This window comes from Callorhinus ursinus, unplaced genomic scaffold, assembly GCF_003265705.2.
Source record: "Callorhinus ursinus isolate GAN/ISIS: 27379988/994484 unplaced genomic scaffold, GSC_fseal_2.0 scaffold39, whole genome shotgun sequence".
Classification (NCBI taxonomy): Eukaryota; Metazoa; Chordata; class Mammalia; order Carnivora; family Otariidae; genus Callorhinus; species Callorhinus ursinus.
This window is the reverse complement of record NW_027397101.1, coordinates 22,522,040-22,545,700: the sequence shown is the minus strand read 5'-3', so window position 1 is coordinate 22,545,700 and position 23,661 is coordinate 22,522,040. Positions and strand designations below refer to the sequence as shown.

Below are 23,661 nucleotides of genomic sequence, written 5' to 3'. Positions count from 1 at the left end.
GGGAGGGGCTAACTAGCGAAACTGGGGGTGTAAGACCTAATCTCAGACAAGAGCCAATGGGAAAACTTGGCTATGAAATGATTTCAAAGAATTAATTCTTAAATACCATAATAAATACTCCAGGCCCAACAAGGGAAGTAGCAGTCATGGCAAAATTAAGGGCTCAAAATTCAATGTATTATGCATGCCTCACTCTCTTTTTGTCCCCAAGCAAACTGGTTAATATACAAACCTTGTGAACACCAAGTGTAGGTAAAGTATACAAGATGTCATTATATAATACGGGTTCCAGTGGTCTTCCCAATTTGAACATTAAAACTGGAATCAGATTTGGTACCTAAAATGAATGTAAAGAATGTATTTATTATGCCCTTCTAAAGGAAACTGATCTCTAATGCAATCATTATTTTGTTTTTCTTCAAAAGAATGACAGGAATATATATATAACTTTGAAGACGTAAAAAAAAATGTTAGCTAGCCATTTGTTGTCAGTAGTAATTTCATAGTACCACTAATATTCTATCTCTTTTATAATGACCTGCCAAATACCAATCAAAAATGTTTTTCTTAAACAAGCATGACATTAACTCTCAGCAAGACAAAAGTAGTTAAAATATATCCTGCCCCAAAGAAGTTTACAGTTCTAATGAGAAGCTAAAACATAGAATATATAAACAACAAAGTAACTTCTAGTAGAGTGAAATGTGTTATTCCAATATGAAATACATAAAATTAGTTATACTGTAAGGGGGTGGTTAATGGACAAAAATTTCTCTGCAGGTGTTCATTTCAAACCCTGTGCATAACACAATAAAGAGAGAAGCACAATTCATTTGTGGATCAAAAAACGTAATACTGTTAAGACAATAATATTTTCCAAATAGATCTACAGATTCAACACAATCCCATCAAAATCCTAGCTGGCTTATTTGCCAAAATTGAAAAACTGATTCTAAAACTCATGTGGAAAGCGAGGAATCCCAAATTGCCAAAACGATCTTGAAAAAGAAAGAAGTTTGAGACTCAAACTTCTCAATTTCAAAATTTACTTCAAAGCTACAGTAATCAAACAAGTGTGGCACTGGCATAACAACAAAAAATATAGATCAATGAAACAGAGCTCAGAGTCTAGGAATAAATCCTTACATTCATGTTCTATTGATTTTTGATAAATATGCCAAGAAAATACCATGGAGGAAGAAGAGCCTTTTTGAAAAATGGTGGATTTCAACAATTAGATATCCACATACAAAAGAATGAATTTGGGGCCTTTTCTCACACAACACATAAAAATTAACTCAAAATAAATTTTTAGACCTAAATGTCAGGGCTAACACTATCAAACTCTTAAAGAAAATATAATAGTAAATCTTTGTGACCTTAGACTAGTCAAAGCCTTCTTAGATATGACACCAAAAGCAAGTACAACTAAAGAAAAAAAATAGATTTCATCAAATTAAAAGTATTTGTCCTTCAAAGGACACTAGAAGAAAATGAAAGACAACCCATAGAATGGGGGAAAATTTTTTACAAATCATCTATCTATAAGGGATTTGTATCCAGAATATATAAAGAATTCTTATAATTCAATAATGAAAGGACAAATAACCCAATTCTAAAAGAGCAAAGGATCCAAAGAAGATAAAGAAATGTTAATAAAGACCGGGATATTCAACCATCATCAGCCATGACATAATTGCAAATCAAAAGCAGAATGACATACCACTTAACATCTCTTAAGATCTATAATAAAAAAAAGGAGACAATAGCAAGTGTTGGCAGGATGTGGAGAATTTGAAACCATCACACATTCCTGGTAGGAGTATAAAATGGTGCAGCCCCTTCAGAAAACAGTCTGGCAGTTTATCAAACGTTTAAACAGAATTACCATATGATCTAGCAACTCTACTTCTAGGTATCCACCCAAGAGAAATGAAAACATATCCACACAAAAAACTCCTACATGAATGTTCAGAGCAACATAAGTCACAATAGCCAAATAGTAGACACAACCCAAGTGTCCATCAACTGACGAACTGATAAAATGTAGTATAGCCATACCATGGAAATATTGTTCAGCCATAAAAACGGAAAGGAACCTTGCAAACATCATGTCAAGTGAAAGAACCCAATAACAAAAGACCGCATATTATATGATTCCATTTACATGAAATGTCCAGAAGACGTAAATCTAAAGAGACAGAAAGTAATTGCTTAAGATTGGAAAGGTGTAGAGGACAACGGGGAGTGACTGCTAATGGATACAAGGTTTCTTGAGGGGATAATGAAAACGTTCTCAAATTATTTGTAATTACATTTGCACAGCTCTGTGAATATACTAAAAGTCACTGAACTGTACACTTTGGATAAATTATGTAGCATATAGACAGCATACAGCATGTGAATTATATCTTAATAAAGCTATTTTTAAAAATTCAATTCAAAATCTGTAAGTGAATACTTACTATAAGCCTATTGATGGCACAATGTAGCACCAAAAAAATTTTATTTTATTTTCCTCCCAGGGCATTTCTTTGCCTAGAATGTTAAATTTCCTCTATCTGCTGTAATCTTAGAAAGCCTGTTCCTTCTAAGCTTAGGAGGACATCTACTTTAATTTACTTTCAAGAAGGGAGAAAAATCCTCTACTAACCTACTAACCAAAAAGTAACCATTAAACATTAATTCATTCATGAGCCTGACCATGACATACCATGGCAGCATTTGGAGCTACGCATGTAATGGCGAGATTCACAACACTCAGCCAGAATTGATGTTTTTAACAAGTGCTGAGGCTCTATTAGAACACAAGTTCCATCACCCTACTTTGAGCAAATGAAGGGAGACAAAATTTTGAATTGGCTTCTTATTCCCCATTTTAATTAAAGACAAAAGGTTATCTTAGATTGCATTGCCCAAGTTTCAATTACCCCTTCTGGTAAGATTTCTACTAAGACACTGTGACAGATTCTTAGTTCTGGGAAGGCAATCAGTACATTTACTGACATTTTATAAATTAGTGTATTTAGTCCTATGGCTTCTAAACAACTGTTTTAATTATATTGTCAGAAAAGAAATAAAGTACTCTATGTTGAAGAGTACAGTTTGGTTTTTTTTTTCTTCTCTTTTTTTCTTTTTTTTTTACGAGCCTCAGACTTAAAGAAGTATGTATGGGTGTTTATTTTTTCCTGGTGAGTTCATAAGTGAAAAAACATAACTGGGAAAATTTTACTGTACATAATCTTAAACTTAATAGAGTTCAAAGGCTATTATATCCCAAATTAAATCGTCAAAAAGTCAATGGGAAAAACAAAATAGGTGTTATTCCATTAGGAAAACACAGATACAAATATATATATGTATATATGGAAAATATTTTTTTGCATAAAGTATGGACTGTTGTTTTCCTAATGAAATGACATACGTGAATTGATTGATTTACGTGAGAAGTAATTATGAGCTTTTGATTCCTCTGCTCTAAGATTTTATTTATTTATTTGAAAGACAGAGAGAGAGAGAGAGAGCAGTCACGAGCATGGGCAGAGGCAGAAGCAGACTCGCCTCTGAGCAGGGAGCCCAATGTGGGACTTGATCCAAGCACCCTATGGTCATGACCTGAGCCAAAGGCAGACGCTTAACCGACGGAGTCACCCAGGCACCCAATTACTCTGCTCTTGAGCATTCCACTGTGAAGCAGAAAAAAAGAATGAATTCTCCAACTTTAAATTTAAAATAAGCTAGAAAGCATGATCTTCTGGTTTCAGAAAATTCTATGCTTTTGCTTCCCTCCTTCAGAATTCAAGTCAATGATAACTGATTTAGAATGATGGGAGGGGTGCCTGGGTGGTTCAGTTGGTTAAGCAACCAAATCCGGATTTTGGCTTAGGCAATGATCTCAGCCCTGCATCAGGCTCCCTGGTGGGCATGGAGCCTGCTTAAGATTCTCTCTCTCCCTCTTCCTCTGCCCCAACCCTCTCTCCCTCTTAAAAAAAAAAAAAAAAAAAAAAGTTTAGTTTAGAATGATGGGATTATTAAGGAGTCCCCATAAGACTATTAGCAGATTCCTCAGCAGAAATCTTATAGGTCAGAAGGGGGAATGCTAGATAACATAATCAAAGTGCTGAAAGAAAATTTTAAAAAAAGAGAGACAACCAGGAATACTATATCCAGCAAAACTTTCCTTCAAAATGAAAGAGAAATACTTTCTCAAATAAACAAAAGCTGAAGGAGTTCACCCATCAAACCTGCCTTTCAAGAAATGTGAAGGGAAATCCTTCAAGTTGAAATTAAAAGATATTAGACAGCACCACAAAAGCATATCAAAGTATAAATCTCAGTGAGCAAGGTATAATAAAAAGAAGAACACAGAATACTGTACTACTGTAATGACAGTACATAAATCACTTTAAGTTCTGGGATGGGAGTTAAAAGGTCAGTGTATAAATGACGATAACTATACAAATATGTTAATGGTACAAAATATAGAAAGATGTGATTTGTCACAACAATAACAAAGTGTGGGGAGAATAAAAAAGAGCTTCTGTATGCAACAGAAGTTAAGCTGTTAACAGCTTCTAATACACTGTTATAGCTATAAGATGTTTTCTATAAGCCCCATGGTAACCACAAACAAAATACTTACAGAAGATACACAAAAGATAAGGAGTAAGGAATCAAAGCATGTCACCAAAAAAAAAGAAGAAGAAGAATCAATGAAACACAAAGTGAGATAGTAACAGAGGAATTGAGGGACCAAAAGCTGTAAGACCAGGGCACTTGGGTGGCTGTCAGTTAAGTGTCCAACTCTTGGTTTCAGTTCAGGTCATGATCTCAGGGTCCTGACATCAAGCTGGGCAGTGGGCTCAAAGATTCTCTCCCTCTGCCTCTCCCTCCACTTGCTCTCTCTCTCAAAAATAAATGAATACATCTTAAAAAAAAAAAAAAGCTATAAGAACTGACAGAAAATAATGAACAAAATGGCAATATTAAAGCCTTCTATACTTGTGATTATTTTAAATGTAATGGGATAAACTCCCACAGCAAAATATAGAGTGACTGACAGGATAAAAACCAAGATACAAATATATGCTGACCACAAAAGATTTATTTCACATTTAAGGACATACATTGGCTAAAAATGAATGGATGAAAGAAGTTATTCCAAGCAAATGGTAACCAAAAGACAGCAAGGACAGCCATATACTTATAATCATACAACAAAGACTTTTAAGTCAACAACTGTCATGAGAAACAAAAATGTTATGATAAAATGGGTCAATTCACTGGGAAGATAGACAATTATAAATATATAATCATCCAACATCAGAGCAATATATGTAAGCCCAAATATACAAAGCAAACATTTATAGAACAAAGGGGGGGAAGATAACATAAATAAGAGATTTCATCACTCCACTTTCAATAACGGATAGAACATCCAGGCAAAAGATCAATAAGGGAATAGAGGACATGTATGCTATACACCAAATGCACCTAATAGACCTAAACAAGACATTCCATCCAACAGCAGCAAAATACAAATTCTTTTCAAGCATGCATGGAATATTCTCCAGAATAGATCATATGTTAGGTCACAAAATAACCCTTAACAAATTTAAGATTGTGGGGCACCTGGGTGGCTCAGTCGGTTAAGCGTCTGCCTTCGGCTCAGGTCATGATCCCAGAGTCCTGGGATCGAACCCCACATTGGGTTACCTGTTCAGTGGGGATTCTACTTCTCCCTCTCACCCTCTGCCACTACCCCCTGCTTGTGCTCTCTCTGTCTCAATACCAAGTATCTTTTCTTACCAAAATGAAATGAAACTAGGAGTCAATAAAAGTAAAAAAACAGAAAAATTCACAAATACATGGAAACTAAACAACACGCTCTTGAACAACCAATGAGTGAAAGAAGAAATGTAAAAGGAAATTAGAAAATATTTTGAGACAAACAACAATGAAAACACAAGATACCAAAACTTACGGGATGCAGCAAAAGCAACACTAGGAGGGAAATGTGTAGCAGTAAATACCTACATTAAAAAAGAAAGGAGATCACAAATAAACTAACTTTGTACCTCAAGGAACTAGAAAAAAGAATAACCCAAACGAAAGGTAGCAGAAGAAGGAAATAATAAAGATAAAAGCAAAAATAAATGAAATAAAAAATAGGAAAAAAACAAAATTAAGAGTTGGAATTTTAAAGATCAGTAAAATTGACAACGCTTTGTCTAGAGTAAGAAAAAAAGAGGGAAGATTCCAATAAAATCAGAAATGAAAGAGGAGACATTATAACCTGAGCCGCAGAAATAAAAAGGATGTAAGAGTCAACTATATACACTTACACTAAACTGAATAACCCAGAAGAAATGGATAAACTCCTAGAAACATACAACGTACCAAGACTAAATCATGAATTGAAAATCTGAACAGGCGGAGCAAGATGGCGGAGGAGTAGGAGACCTGGATTTCGTCTGGTCTCAGAAATTCAGCTGAATAGGGATCAAACCATTCTGAACACCTACGAACTCAACAGGAGATAGAAGATAAGAATAGTAACAACACTCTGAACAGAAAAGCGACCCCTTTCTGGAAGGAAGGACGGGCGGAGAAGTGAATCCGAGGCGATATTCGGGAGGATAGACGGCGGCGGAGGGGGCCTCCGTCGGCCGCTTCTGGCAAGTGATAGAGCCGCGGAGCACAAAATCGGACCTTTTAGAAGTCGGCTCCGCTGAGGGACGTCGCTGCAGTGGCTAAGCGGGGGGTGGAACCCTCAGGGGACGGTGTGGTCTCAGGACCCTCGGGGTCACAGAAAGACCAGGGGTGCCTGAGTGCAGCAGAGCTCCCAGGTATCGGAGCGGGGAAGCCAGCTGCAGAGACAGAGCCGAGGCGCGGGCTCTCAGCTCGGGGTTGCCATAAACTGTGATCCGCGGCCCAGTCGGGCCACTGCTCCTCCAGCAGGGACCCAACAAGCGGCAGAGCCGGGGAGACTCCCTTTCCTCCCCCGGGAGGAGCGGAGCGGGAGCTCACCGCAGGGATCTGCTGGGTTTGTAGACTCCACACAGGGTCGGGTGCCAGACATAAAAACGCTCGGTCACAGGCCGGGTGAACACGGAGTGCGGCCGGAGACCGGGGAGACGGGAGTGACTGCTTTTCTCTGGGGGCACACTGAGGAGCGGGGGCCCCGAGTTCTCAGCTCCTCTGGGCGGAGATTGAGAGGCCACCATTTTCACCCTGGTCCTCCAAAGCTGTACTGAGAGCTTACAGGGAACAAAAGCTCCAGAGAGCAAACCAGAGCAGCTTGCTTAGCCCGGAATCACAAGGGCGGGGCAATTCCGCCTCCGGCAAAGACATTTGGGAACCACGACAACAGGCCCCTCCCCCAGAAGATCAACATGAACAGCCAGCAAGCCAAGACCAAGTTTACCGATCAAGGAGAACGGGAGAACTCCAGCACTAGGGGAACACTGCACATAGAATTCATGGCTTTTTTACCATAATTCATTAGTTTTTCAAAGTTAATTTTTTTAACTGTTTTTTTTTAATTTTTCTTTTTCCCTTTTTCAAACATCAATCCCTTTTTTAAAAAAACACTTTTATTTTTCATTTTTAGAGTCATATTTTTATCCCTTCATAGTAGTTACCCTTATTTTTGGCATATATTATATAGTTGTTCTCTTTTTAAAATTTTGAGATACAATTTCTTCTAAAAGATCAAAATATATCCTAAATCACTAGTGTATGGCTTTGTTCTAGTCTCCTGCCTGATCACATTCTCTCCCTTTTTTTTTCTTTTTCTTTTTAAATCTTCTTTCTTTTTAAAAAACAACTTCTTCTCAATTCCTTTTATAAAATCTTTTATAATTTTCATCTTTACAGTAATCTGCCCTCCCTTCATTGAATCAACCCTTATTTTGTACATATATTTAATTCTTTCTTCCTTTAAAATTTTAGCAGGCACTTTCTTCTAACAGACCAAAATATGCCCAAAAACTAGTGTGTGGCACTGATCTATGCACTAGCCTGATCATATTTGATCATATTCTATTTTTTTTGTTTTGTTCTGTTTTTGTTTGTTTTTATCTTCTTCTTTTTCCTTTTTTTTTTTCTCTCTTCTTTCTTTCCCTTTCTTGTCCCCTGGTTTCAGGTCTTTTCTGATTTGTATACAGTATATTTGCTGGAGACATGGTTAACCTGTTAGCATTCTGTTCTCTCATTCATCTGTTCTCCTCTGGACAAAATGACAAGACGAAAAAAATCACCTCAGCAAAAAGAACAAGAGGTAGTACCGTCTGCCAGGGACCTACTCAATACTGACATTAGTACGATGTCGGACCTAGAGTTCAGAATCATGACTTTAAAGATACTAGCTGGGCTTGAAAAAAGCGTGGAAGTTATTAGTGAAACCCTTTCTGGAGAAATAAAAGAACTAAAATCTAACCAAGTCGAAATCAAAAAGGCTATTTATGAGGTGCAATCAAAAATGGGGGCACTGCTAGGATAAATGAGGCAGAAGAGAGAATCAGCGATATAGAAGACCAAATGATGGAAAATAAAGAGGCTGAGAAAAAGAGAAACAACTACTGGATCACGAGGGCAGAATTCGAGAGATAAGCGATACGATAAAACGAAACAACATTAGAATAATTGGGATCCCAGAAGAAGAAGAGAGAGAGGGGCAGAAGGTATATTGGAGCAAATAATACAAGAGAACTTCCCTAATGTGGGGAAGGAAACAGGCATCAGAATCCAGGAGGCACAGAGAACCCCTCTCAAAATCAATAAAAATAGGTCAACACCCCGACATCTAATAGTAAAACTTACGAGTCTCAGAGACAAAGAGAAAATCCTGAAAGCAGCTCGGGAGAAGAGATATGTAACCTACAATGGTAGAAACATTAGATTGGCAACAGACCTATCCACAGAGACCTGGCAGGCCAGAAAGGACTGGCATGATATCTTCAGAGCACTAAACGAGAAAAATATGCACCCAAGAATACTATATCCAGCTGAGCTATCATTGAAAATAGAAGGAGAGATAAAAAGCTTCCAGGACAAACAAAAACTAAAGGATTTTGCAAACACGAAACGAGCCCTACATGAAATATTGAAAGGGGTCCTCTAAGCAAAAAGAGAGCCTAAAACCAGCATAGATCAGAAAGGAACTCAGACAATATACAGTAACAGTCACCTTACAGGCAATACAATGCATTAAATTCATACCTTTCAAGAGTTACCCTGAATGTAAATGGGCTAAATGCCCCAATCAAAAGACACAGGCTATCAGATTGGATTAAAAAACAAGACCCATCGATATGCTGTCTGCAAGAGACTCATTTTGGACCCAAAGACACCCCCAGATTGAAAGTGAGGGGGTGGAAAACCATTTACCATGCTAATGGACACCAAAAGAAAGCTGGGGTGGCAATCCTTATATCAGACAAATTAGATTTTAAAACAAAGACTGCAATAAGAGATGAAGAAGGACACTATATCCTACTTAAATGGTCTACCCATCAAGAAGATCTAACAATTGTAAATATCTATGCCCCTAACGTGGGAGCAGCCAATTATATAAGGCAATTAATAACAAAAGCAAAGAAACACATTGACAACAATACAATAATAGTGCGGGACTTTAACAACCCCTGACTGAAATGGACAGATCATCTAAGCAAAAGATCAACAAGGAAATAAAGACTTTAAATGAAACACTGGACCAAATGGACTTTATAGACATATTCAGAACATTCCATCCCAAAGCAACAGAATACACATTCTTCTCTAGTGCCCATGGAACATTCTCCAGAATTGATCACATCCTAGGTCACAAATCAGGTCTCAACCGGTACCAAAAGACAGGGATTATTCCCTGCATATTTTCAGACCACAATGCTTTGAAACTTGAACTCAATCACAAGAGGAAAGTCAGAAAGAACTCAAATACATGGAGGCTAAAGAGCATCCTACTAAAGAATGAATGGGTCATCCAGGAAATTAAAGAAGAATTTAAAAAATTCATGGAAACCAATGAAAATGAAAACACAACTGTTCAAAATCTTTGGGATACAACAAAGGCAGTCCTGAGAGGAAAGTATATAGCAATACAAGCCTTTCTCAAGAAACAAGAAAGGTCTCAAATACACAACCTAACACCATACACCTAAAGGAGCTGGAGAAAGAACAGCAAATAAAGCCTAAACCCAGCAGGAGAAGAAAAATAATAAAGATCAGAGCAGAAATCAATGAAATAGAAACCAAAAGAACAGTAGAACAGATCAACGAAACTAGGAGTTGGTTCTTTGAAAGAATTAACAAGATTGATAAACCCCTGGCCAGATTTATCAAAAAGAAAAGAGAAAGGACCCAAATCAACAAAATCATGAATGAAAGAGGAGAGATCACAACCAACACCAAAGAAATACAAACAATTCTAAGAACAAATTATGAGCAACTCTACGCCAGCAAATTAGATAACCTGGAAGAAATGGGTGTATTCCTAGAGATGTATCAACTACCAAAATTGAACCAGGAAGAAATAGAAAACTGGAACAGACCTATAACCACGAAGGAAATTGAAGCAGTCATCAAAAATCTCCCAACAAACAAAAGCCCAGGGCCAGATGGCTTCCCAGGGGAATTCTATCAAACATTTCAAGAACAATTAATGCCTATTCTCCTGAAACGGTTCCAAAAAATAGAAATGGAAGGAAAACTTCCAAACTCATTTTATGAGGCCACCATTACCTTGATCCCAAAACCAGACAAAGACCCCATCAAAAAGGAGAATTACAGACCAATATCCTCGATGAACATGAATGCAAAAATTCTCACCAAAATACTAGCCAATAGGATACAACAGTACATTAAAAGGATTATTCACCATGACCAAGTGGGATTTATCCCTGGGCTTCAAGGCTGGTTCAACATCTGCAAATCAATCAACGTGATACAATACATTAACAAAAGAAAGAACAAGAATCATATGATCCTCTCAATAGATGCAGAAAAACCATGTGACAAAGTACAGCATCCTTTCTTGATCACAACTCTTCAGAGTATAAGGTAGAGGGTACATACCTCAATATCATAAAAGCCATCTATGAAAAACCTACAGCGAATATCATTCTCCATGGGGAAAAGCTGAGAGCTTTTCCCCTAAGGTCAGGAACGCAGCAGGGATGTCCACTCTCACCACTACTATTCAACATAGTATTAGAAGTCCTAGCCACAGCAATCAGACAACAAAAAGAAATCAAAGGCATCGAAATCGGCAAAGAGGAAGTCAAACTCTCACTCTTTGCAGATGATATGATACTGTATGTGGAAAACCCAAAAGACTCCACCCCAAAACTGCTAGAACTCATACAGGAATTCAGTAAAGTAGCAGGATATAAAATCAATGCACAGAAATCAGTGGCATTCCTATACACCAACAACAAGACAGAAGAGAGACAAATCGAGGAGTCGATCCCATTTACAACTGCACCCAAAACCATAAGATACCTAGGAATAAATTTAACCAAAGAGGCAAAGGATCTGTACTCAGGAAACTATAAAATACTCATGAAAGAAATTGAAGAAGACACAAAGAAATGGAAAAACGTTCCATGCTCATGGATTGGAAGAACAAACATTGTGAAGATGTCAAATTCAGTGCAATCCCCATCAAAATACCATCCACTTTTCTCAAAGAAATGGAACAAATAATCCTAAAATTTGTATGGAACCAGAAGAGACCCCGAATAGCCAGAGGAATATTGAAAAAGAAAAGCAAAGCTGGCGGCATCACAATTCCGGACTTCCAGCTCTATTACAAAGCTGTCATCATCAAGACAGTAAGGTACTGGCACAAAAACAGACACATCGATCAATGGAACAGAATCGAGAGCCCAGAAATGGACCCTCAACTCTATGGTCAACTCATCTTTGACAAAGCAGGAAAGAATGTCCAATGGAAAAAAGACAGTCTCTTCAACAAATGGTGTTGGGAAAATTGGACGGCCACATGCAGAAGAATGAAACTGGACCATTTCCTTACACCACACACACAAAGAGACTCCAAATGGTTGAAAGACCTAAACGTGAGACAGGAGTCCATCAAAATCCTAAAGGAGAACACAGGTAGCAACCTCTTCGACCTCAGCCGCAGCAACTTCTTCCTAGAAACATCGCCAAAGGCAAGGGAAGCCAGGGCAAAAATGAACTATTGGGATTTCATCAAGATAAAAAGCTTTTGCACAGCAAAAGAAACAGTCCACAAAACCAAATGACAACCGACAGAATGGGAGAAAATATTTGCAGATGACATATCAGATAAAGGGCTAGTATCCAAAATCTATAAAGAACTTATCAAACTCAACACCCAAAGAACAAATAATCCAATCAAGAAATGGGCAGAAGACATGAGCAGACATATTTCCAAAGAAGACATCCAAATGGCCAACAGACACATGAAAAAGTGCTCAACATCGCTCGGCATCAGGGAAATCCAGATGAAAACCTCAATGAGATACCACCTCACACCCGTCAGAATGGCTAAAATTAACAAGTCAGGAAACGACAGATGTTGGCGGGGATGTGGAGAAAGGGGAACCCTCCTACACTGTTGGTGGGAATGCAAGCTGGTGCAACCACTCTGGAAAACAGTATGGAGGCTCCTCAAAAAGTTGAAAATAGAGCTACCATACGATCCAGCAATTGCACTACTGGGTATTTACCACAAAGATACAAATGTAGGGATCCGAAGGGGAACGTGCACCCCAATGTTTATAGCAGCAATGTCCACAATAGCCAAACTGTGGTAACAGCCAAGATGTCCATCGACAGATGAATGGATAAAGAAGATGTGGTATATATACACAATGGAATATCATGCAGCCATCAAAAGGAATGAGATCTTGCCATTTGCAACGACATAGATGGAACTGGAGGGTGTTACGCTGAGTGAAATAAGTCAATCAGAGAAAGACACGTATCATATGACCTCACTGATATGAGGAATTCTTAATCTCAGGAAACAAACTGAGGGTTGCTGGAGTGGTGGGGGGTGGGAGGGATGGGGTGGCTGGGTGATAGACATTGGGGAGGGTATGTGCTATGGTGAGCACTGTGAAATGTACAAGACTGATGAATCACGGATCTGTATTTCTGAAACAAATAATGCAATATTTGTTAAGAAAAAAAAGAAGAAGAAGAAGATAGCAGGAGGGGAAGAATGAAGGGGAGTAAGTCGGAGGGGGAGACGAACCATGAGAGACGATGGACTCTGAAAAACAAACTGAGGGTTCTAGAGGGGAGGGGGGTGGGGGATGGGTTAGCCTGGTGATGGGTATTAAAGAGGGCACATTCTGTGTGGAGCACTGGGTGTTACGCACAAACAATGAATCATGGAACACTACATCAAAAACTAATGATGTAATGTATGGTGATTAACATAACAATAAAAAAATTATTTAAAAAAAAAAAAGAAAATCTGAACAGACTGGTAACAAGGAATGAGACTAAATCAGTATCCAAAACCCTCCCAACGTAGAAAGGCTCAAGAGCGGATGGCTTCACAGGTGATTTCTACCAAACATTTAAAGGTGAATTAACACCAATGTTGCTTAAACTCTTGCCAAAAAATTGAAGAGGTGGGACTACTTCCAAAACCATTTTATGAGACCATATCATTACTCTCATACCAAACCAAAGACACTACAAGAAAAGAAAATTACAGGCCAGTGTCCCTTATGAACATGGATACAGAAATCCTCAAACTGGGCACCTGGGTGGCTCGGTCGGTTGGGCGGCTGCCTTCGGCTCAGGTCGTGATGGGATCGAGCCCCACATTGGGCTCCTTGCTCCGCGGGAGGCCTGCTTCTCCCTCTCCCACACCCCCTGCTTGTGTTCCTGCTCTCGCTGTGTGTCTCTGTCAAATAAATAAATAAAATCTTAAAAAAAAAAAAGAAAGAAAGAAATCCTCAAACTACTAGCAAACAGAATTCCTTTAAAAGGATCACATACTGTGACCAAGCGGGATTTATCCCTGAGATGCAGGAATGGTTCAACATACAAAAAGCAATCATGTGATAAACTACATTAACAGGATGAAGGATAAAAGTCATGATCATCTCAATATACATAGAAATAACATTTTTTTAAAAAGATTTTATTTATTTGACAGAGAGAGACACAGCGAGAGAGGGAACACAAGCAGGGAGAGTGGGAGAGGGAGAAGGCGGCTTCTTGCCGAGCAAGGAGCCCAATGCGGGGCACGATCCCAGGACTCAGGGATCATGACCCGAGCTGAAGGCAGACGCTTAACGACTGAGCCACCCAGGCGCCCCTAGAAAAAACATTTGACAAAACTCTTTCATGATAGAAACAATTACTAAACTAGGGATGGAAGGAAATTACCTCAACATAATAAAGGCTCTATATGAAAAAGCCCACTGCTAACAGCATACTGAATGGTAAAAGCCTGAAAACTTTTCCTCTAAGATCAGGAACAAAACAAGAGTGCCCACTCTTGCTATTTCTTTCTATTCAACACAGTACTGGAAGTACCAGCCAGAGCAATTAGAGAGAGAAAGGAAAAGAGGAGGAAGGAAGGGAGGGAGGAAGGACAGAGGTAAAGAGGAAGGAAAAAAGGAAAGGAGAGAAAGATCATCCAAATCAGAAAGTTCACAGGTGACATGATATTACATGCAGAAAACCCTAAGGATTCCACCCAAAAAAGTTAGTTAAAACTAATACATGAGGGGGGGAAACCTAACAAGTGAATTTAGAAAAGCTTCTATGGCAGCAATCAATCAACAGAGTTTTAAAAAAAGGGAGGGCAACCTACAGAATGGCAGGAAATACTTATAAACCACGTATCTGATTAGGGGTTAATATCCCAACTATGTCAGGAACTTTTTTTTAATTTTTTATTGTTATGTTAATCACCATATATTACATCATTAGTTTTTGATGTAGTGTTCCATGATTCATTGTTTGTTCATAACACCCAGTGCTCCAGACAGAACGTGCCCTCTTTAATACCCATCACCAGGCTAACCCATCCCCCTACCCTCCTCTCCTCTAGAACCCTCAGTTTGTTTCTCAGAGTCCATCCTCTCTCATGGTTCGTCTCCCCCTCTGACTTCCTCCCCTTCATTCTTCCTCTCCTGTTATCTTCTTCTTTTTCTTTTTTCTTAAAATATGTTGCGTTATTTGTTTCAGAAGAACAGATCTGTGATTCAACAGTCTTGCACAATTCACAGTGCTCACCGTAGCACATACCCTCCCCAATGTCTATCACCCAGCCACCCCATCCCTCCCACCCCCAACCACTCCAGTAACACTCTATGTCAGGAACTTTTATAACTCAACAACAACAAATAAACAAATAACCCAATTAAAAAGTGAACAAAGGAACTGAACATTTTCCAAAGCAGACGTCCCAACGGCCACAGGTACATGGAAAGATGCTCAGCATCACTCATTAGCAGGGAAATGCAAATCAAAGCCACCATGAGCTGCCACCCCACACCCGTTAGGATGGGCATTATCAATAATAATAGAAATTCACATGTGTTGGTTAGGATGTGGGAAAACTGGAGCGCTTGTACACTGCTGGTGGAGTTAGTTGGTGGAGTCCATGTCTCAGCTCACTCCTCCATTCTACTTGGCAAAGTAAAAGCAATCAGAGAATCCAGACTACCTATAACAGGATAAAGAGCTATCAAGTAAGAGTTTTCCCTGTAATTAGACAAAACATACAGGGGAAAACAAGCTGGAGAGACATAAACCAGCGTCTCCGAGGAGTCAATCATATAAAGAAGAGAATATAGAAATTTAACTCCGGATTCCATGAAAAACATCCGTGTTGGCAACACTGTATGAGGTTACACAGAAAGCAGCCTGGTCCCTCAGACACTTCTGTAATGAAAATCATGAAGAGTGCTATCTGCTTCTAAATTATGAGAAATAAAAAGTACTTTGCTATTCATCTTAGTCATCAGATGCGAGAATATATAATTAATGTTTACAACTATCCCTCTTTTTTAAACGAATGAGATAGTTCATATTTTATTACTATATAAAAGATACAGTGATAAATTAATATCCATGGAAATAAAGATACTAGTGAAAAGAAATAATTTAAGACATGGTCATCTAGGCAAAAATCCAAAGTAATATCAGGTTTTCTTTAACTTTTCAGACTTAGGTTTCACAAAACTAGATCTGAGCCACACAGGTACATTCCTACTTCATATTTTATTTATGTCCTTCGATGAGATAAATGCTGAACCATCTTTGCATAAGACTTTGTCCTGTGAAAAAATGGACGTAAATTCTGCATACACAAGTGTATTTTCCATTTATAAACCAGTAGGAAGAAAACAGTATGCATGAAGTTAGGAATGAAAAACTACACTTTTATACAACAAAGAATGAATATACTTGAATGGTACATACAAATAGAAGCATAAATGCATTCTTTAATAATTTTAACAGTGAAAGAACCTTTAAAAATTATTTATTCTACAAAAAAAGGGCATAATGTACTATTATGTACTATTAACATTAGTTAATTCCACTTTCCCCACTTACTTGGCATAGCTACTTATGGTTTCGGCTTATTAAGTAATACCTTGGAAAGCAGTCCATTGATGAAATGCTGAAAAGCTAATCATTTCTTTCACTGATAAGGAAACTGCAGGCATGCAGCAACATCAAAGAAATGTAAACAGTACAATGTTATTCTTCTGTGATTCAAATTACACATATATCATAATTAATAAGTGGTCTCAGGTCTTGAAATTTAACCTTTGAGAGTCAAATAAGGTCAAGGGAAGAAAGATGTCTAGAGTAACGAAGGCCCCTACTGGGCAATCTTCCATTTGCGATACACTCTAGCCTTATTCCAGTCCAGCATGAGTGTCTGATCTATACTGACTCCTCTAATTCTAGGACCTAACATCCACTAAACAGTTACTATGAACACTCCCCTAAACACTTTATGGAAAATCACGTTTATTACAGTGCTTCAAATGGTAAAAGTGAAGCTCATGAAAGCCAAATAATTTGCGCAAGCGAACAGAACTGTCACATGCTGGAGTCAGGACTGGAACAAAGCAATTGACCTCCAAAGCCCATGTGCATGCCACTCTGCCTTGCCAAAGGCCGGGGATGACATCTTCTCCTTTGTATCTCTGGTTCCCAGCATACTATAAATGCTTTCAGAATGCATAAACTACTCCTAATTTGTTTATCTGCTCTGATTCCATTCAGCAAGATGGATCTTGTAATAGTGTTACAGTTATTTGATTCTGTAAACAATTATTAAAAAATACCACTTACAGAGGAAAATACTTAAGGATAGTAACTCTGCCCAAATTAATGTAGAATTAGAAAATATACCTACTGGGTAAATGTTACCAGGATATCAAAATGTTACCAGGACATCCATCAGAATTTGAAGTAAGAAATTCCAGTACATAGAAAATCAGGTCAATAATACAGAAACTCCAAGTATGGAAAAACAGGAGAAATACCACTAGACTAGAATAAGATAAAGTCAAGTATCAAATCACTTGAGGAGTTTAACATCCTAGAAGAAAAGAACTGTGACCTTTCTCTACCTAAATTTGATTTCCAGGTTAGTCTCCTTAGCCATCTGAATCTTCATTACCTCTCAGACTCAGAGACAATTTACATTTTTAGAAAATGGTATAAGAAAACTTAAATTATAAAGTAATGGTTAGCTACATAATTACCACACAACCACCAGTGGGAAAAAGAAGTATAACCACCATTAATTTTTTTGATTGCTAATATTTTGACACTTGCTATAAATGGTAAGTGTAATGACTAAGAATTCCTGTAAGCATAAAACTTCCTTCCTGAGCAAAAAAAAAAAAAAAAAAAAAAAGTAGGTTTTACATTTCTATCATGATGAGCCCTAATCTTTGGTGGGCTAACTGGCAGAACCAAAGTTAAAAGCCAATGTCCTTTAAGTATAATGCATGTATTTTTCCTTTCAATTAGGCGCAATTTCTACTACTGTATCTGTCACTGGCAATGTGTTTCACATCAGGGTTGGGAGAAGGAGTCTGAATGCCCTCCAACAATGGGATATAATTAAATATAGCTCAGCTAGGTAAGCACTTATATAGTAAAAATAGAATCAATGCTTTTGAATTTATTAAAATAGTAAATTGTGTCAAAGAACCCAAAGCTAGGTCAGGTCAGTTTATTGGGATATGAAAAGCTATGCTGGATGGGCCATGTAACTGTGGAGCCAACCCATACTACATTTGAGAAAAAACGATTACATGGCCAACACGAGTTGGCTGAATATAAAGTATGACTCCAATCATCACTCTTTTCAATGACAAAAAATATTTTGAAGATTAAGTAAGTGGTAAGTATCTTAATACTGTGAATTTTATATAAGGGCCTTAGTCTCAAATAAAAGACTGACCATGAAATAGGGTCTGCACGAATAATGGTAAACAAATGACCTTATTAGAATGCTTTATTAGCCAAGAAGATTAACACCCAGGATGAAGTGAAATTAATGAAAGAGTCCAGTAACATAAAAAAAGATTGATTTAAATTTCTTGCAACAATGAATAAGAAGACTGATTCCATTGTTTGGAGTAGATGGTATACCATTAAGGAATGAAAGAAAACAGATTTAGCAAACTCCTATCCTGCATGATCTCTGCCTTAAGGAAAATCATTAAACTAGAAAGATAAAATGAATGTTAGTAAGAAGACACTGATGGTGACATTCATGATAGAAGCAGACAGTGCAAACCAATAGGGAAAAAAAGGTTTAATCCATGAATGGTGATTAAAAAAAAAATGGTTAATGGGGAGGAGGGAGCCTAACACATTACTATGCAGGAAAAAAAATTCCAAATGGATTCAAAAACAAAAATCAGAGAGAAATAATTTTTTTAAAGATTTTATTTATTTATTTGACAGAGGGAGATAAGGAGAGAGGGAACACAAGCAGGCAGAGTGGGTGAGGAAGAAGCAGGCTTCCCGCCGAGCAAGGAGCCTGATGCGGGGCTCGATCCCAGGACCCTGGGATCACGACCTGAGCCGAAGGCAGACGCTTAACGACTGAGCCACCCAGGTGCCCCGAGAAATAATCTTTTAAGAAACTAGACTAGTGGGTGCCTGGGTGGCTCAGTTGGTTAAGCAACTGCCTTCGGCTCAGGTCATGATCCTGGAGTCCCGGGATCGAGTCCCACATCGGGCTCCCTGCTCAGCGGGGAGTCTGCTTCTCCCTCTGACCGTCTTCCCTCTCGTGCTCTCTATCTCTCATCTCTCTTTCTCTGAAATAAATAAATAAAATCTTTAAAAAAAAAAAAAAGAAACTAGACTAGTAAGTGAATATTTACATGCCCTCTAGAAAGGAAAGAGCTCCCTATGAGTTAAAACAATAAAAGATTACTAAGTAAAGATGGATACAATTTAAGAAGAATATTCAGAAAATAAAAAGAGCTGCTGAATTTAAATGCATGTTAGTACAACAAAAAAATTCATTAACAGTTGAAAGATAAAGATAAGGAAATCTCTCAAGGAGTTAAAAAGTAAAGAGAAGGAAATAGGGGAAGAAAAATAAGAAAATTATGAGATCGGTTTAACAATTCAGGATCCAAATAAGAATTTCAGAAAGAAAGAAAAAGGTCAGCAGAGGGAAAGAAATTAATGACAATATAATGAAAACATTCCCCAGAATTCAAGGACTTGAATTTCCAGATTTAAAAAAGCCACCAATTATCCAGCCCAACACATGAAAATGGAAAGAGCCCAAAAGTCCACCGACTAAAGAATGGATAAAGATAGAAGTGATATATACATACACAATGGAATATTATTTGGCCATAAAAAAATGAAATCTTACCATTTGTGATGATGACATGAATGGAGCTATAGAGTATTACGCTAAGTGAAATAAGTCAGTCAGAAAAAGACAAGTACCATATGGCTTCACTTATATGTGGAATTTAAGAAACAAAAACAGATGAACATGGTCGGGGGGGGGTGTGAGGGGTAGAGGCAAACCAGGAAACAGACTCCTAACTATAGAGAACAAACTGGGGGTTGCTAAAGGGGAGGGGCTCTGTGGGGGGTAGATAAATAGGTGATGGGGAGCACCAGTTGTTGTATGCAAGTGATAAACTATCAAATTCTACACTTGAAATTAATATTGCACTATGTGTTAACTAACTGGAATTTAAATAAAAAGCTGGGAAAATATATATATTCACATCAAGGCACATCATCATGAAATTACAGAGTACCACGGACAAAGAGAAGATCCTAAGAGGAAAAATAAACCCAAATATTGGTTCACATAGGGGCACCTGGGGCACCTGGGTGGCTCAGTTAAGCGTCTGCCTTCAGCTCAGGTCATGATCCCAGGGTCCTGGGATCGAGCCCCACGTCGGGCTTCCTGCTCAGCAGGGAGCCTGCTTCTCCCCCTCCTTCCCGACTCGTGCTCTCTAATAAATATTTAAAAATAAATAAAATCTTTAAAATTAAAAAAATGGTTCACACAAACATATACTGAGGAATTCAGTAAGCAGAATAACTTTAAATTTCTCCACACCAATACTACAAGCTATAGAAGCAATGGAAGAAAACAAGTAAGATTGGGGGGATGGGGGAATGGTTTCTAGCCCAGAATTCCACATTTAGCCAAACTATCCTAATACCTGCCACACAGTAAAGTACTAACAGTTAGCTATTAAACACATACACACACACACACACACACACACACACACACACACGCACCCACATGCACACACATAGAATTATCAACCAATTATTTGATATTCTAAATAAAGAATGCACAAATTCTTAAGATGCAGATTCCTTTCCCACAAAATATGGGCAAAACACATAAATCTAAAACTCAGAATAAAACAAATCTAGCAGCGACAAGAACTTTAAATCTTACTATTAATTTTTAAAGCTAAAAATAATATTGCCACATACTGAAGTTTAAAATATTTCAAATTATAAAATGTACAGTGAAACAGACATTCTAATTCTGACGGGGTAGACGGGGTAAAATGTGACACCATGTTCCTAAAATGAAAAATTTCAAACTTCATTTAGAGCGTTCAGCTCCAATCTGAGATTTGCTTCAAAATAACATTACAGAGTTGGTAACTGTGGAGTGGAAGGTAAAGCAGATACCGATCCCTTGTGCACTAACTACTGAAGTTAAGGGATGTGTATGTCAAGTTTATTATACTACTTCTCTCCACTTTTGAATATGAAGCTTTTCATAATAAAAGGTTAAAAATCTCCTAATCTCATATTCTCTCTATATAAAAGATTTTTAAACAAATCAGAAATTCAATAAAATTCAGATTTCCCCAGATACTACACATAAATACACATATGATAGCATGTATTATTTTTATGTCAGAGTCAATCAACTAAAAAAGCAAAACAGAAACTTCCCCATATTAAAAACCACCAATACAGTGTACAAAACAGGTCCCAGGAAAAAAAAAATACCATAAATGGGATTTTTGTTATAACCACAAACAAAAAAGGTGAAGAGAAACAGAAAATTCTGTGTTCCTGCACCACAGAATAATTGAAGGTAAGAGATACCTATTTAAAGGGCTAACACATGAATGACAAACCAGATTTGTTCTATGTAATCCGGAGGCCCAAATCAAAAGGCGTATTTGGGTTTAACAAGGAAAAGAAGTTTTTTTTTTTTTAATTTTAAATAGAGTGGGCTGCCCCGAGAGGCACTAAGTTTTCTTTAACTAAAGGTACTCAATAAGAGAATGATAATGCCCTACTTAGAAGAAGTTTAATGAATATATTCAAATATCAAAAAGGAGAATAGCAGAGAAAATTGTAACAATTGATTTTGGGCCTACCACTTAAAAAAATAAATCATAACCCAGATTAATCAAAATTTAAGTAAATATTTGTGCACAAAAGAGTTAACATAGCAGGCCTGAGACTGCCATCTTTAAAAGACTTGATTGCAACGTTAGCCTCTGGGTGGGATCCCGGAAAATGGATTTAGGCTGTGCCTAAACTATTTATACAAACACAGTAAACAAAACATGGTACCTACACAGTCCTAAATAAAAACCTTGAGCACAGAGTCTCCAATGAGATTCCCTAGTAGATAACACTTTACGCATGTTGTCACAATTCATTGCTGGAGGAATGAAGTGCATCCCGGGTGACTCCCCCTGGGACAGGACTCTCAGAAGCTTGCACCTATTTTCCCCTGGACTTCACCCAATGAACCTTTTCCCTGCTCATTCTGCTTTTTACCCATTTGTGGTAATGAATCACAGTCGTGACTGCAACTATATCCTGAGTTCTGTGGGTCCTTCTAGCAAATCACTGAACCTGGGGATCGTGTTGGAGACCCTTGACCCAGAATCCTCTTATATTTTGCTTTAAAAACAAAAAGACCAAAAAAAAAAAAAAAAAAAACCTAGCAATAAAATGTTGATTTTTTTTTTTTAAAGATTTTATTTATTTATTCATGAGAGACAGAGAGAGAGAGAGAGAGAGAAAGAGGCAGAGGGAGAAACAGGCTCCCAAGGAGCAGGGAGCCCGATGCGGGACTCGATCCCAGGACCCTGGGATCATGACCTGAGCCGAAGGCAGACGCTTAACCATCTGAGCCACCCAGGCGCCCAAATGTTGATTTTTTTTAAACATTTTTATTTATTTAGATGGAGAGAGAGAGACAGCGAGAGAGGGAACACAAGCAGGAGTGCGAGAGGGAGAAGCAAGTTTCCCGCTGAGCAGGGAGCCTGATGCGGGGCTCGATCCCAGAATCCTGGGATCATGACCCGAGCCAAAGGCAGATGCTTAACCATTGAGCCACCCAGGCGCCCCATTAAAAAAATGTCCATTTTTAAAAAGTACAACTTCTAGAGTATTTCTAATATCAACAGTAACAGTAGACTTTCCTATGAGTTATACACCTAACAATCAAAAATATTTAAGGGCCAATTCCATGGTGGGAGCTGTATCAGGCTTAAATGATACATGTAAGAAAAGTCAGCCCCTGCTCTTAAGGAGTTTACAGTCTACTAAAGAACTAATGAGGGGCGCCTGGGTGGCTCAGTCCATTAAGCGTCTGCCTTCGGCTCAGGTCATGATCCCAGGGTCCTGGGATCGAGCCCCGCATTGGGCTCCCTGCTCCGCGGGAAGCCTGCTTCTCCCTCTCCCACTCCCCCTGCTTGTGTTCCCTCTCTGCTGTCTCTCTCTGTCAAATAAATAAATAAAATCTTTAAAAAAAAAAAGAATGAATGAGGGGCCCCTGGGTGGCTCAAAATATTTAAGGCTAATTGAGTAATTGGCCCTTTCTGGCCAAAGAGTATTCCAAGTACTGTTTGTCACTGCAGCTTCATGCACACCTTTCAGTACACTTTGAGTCATCGTTACTCCTTCTCACAACTGTTGTCCACACTAGCCTGGGAATGCCTTGCAGGTAGCCACACTATTCCTATTCTTTGTACTCTTAGCCCAAAACACACATAGAGCAAATACTCAGTAAACATGAATGGGATGAAACTCAAGACTAGCTGAAGAAAGAAGAAAAGGTTAACAGAGCAAAAATTTTTAAGACTGGCTATCTTCACACACACACACACACACACACACACACAC

General features: G+C 38.2%; 1 protein-coding gene across 5 annotated transcripts in view; it reads right to left on the bottom strand.

The window, feature by feature from the left end:
- FOCAD (focadhesin) overlaps positions 1-23,661 on the bottom strand; it is a 307,583-nt gene that overhangs the window by 158,062 nt on the left and 125,860 nt on the right. For all 5 annotated transcript variants that reach the window (XM_025887857.2, XM_073880862.1, XM_073880859.1 and 2 more), the window contains one exon: positions 233-337. In XM_025887857.2, the coding sequence (XP_025743642.1) occupies positions 233-337 (105 nt within the window). The remainder of the gene's footprint in view (positions 1-232; positions 338-23,661) is intronic.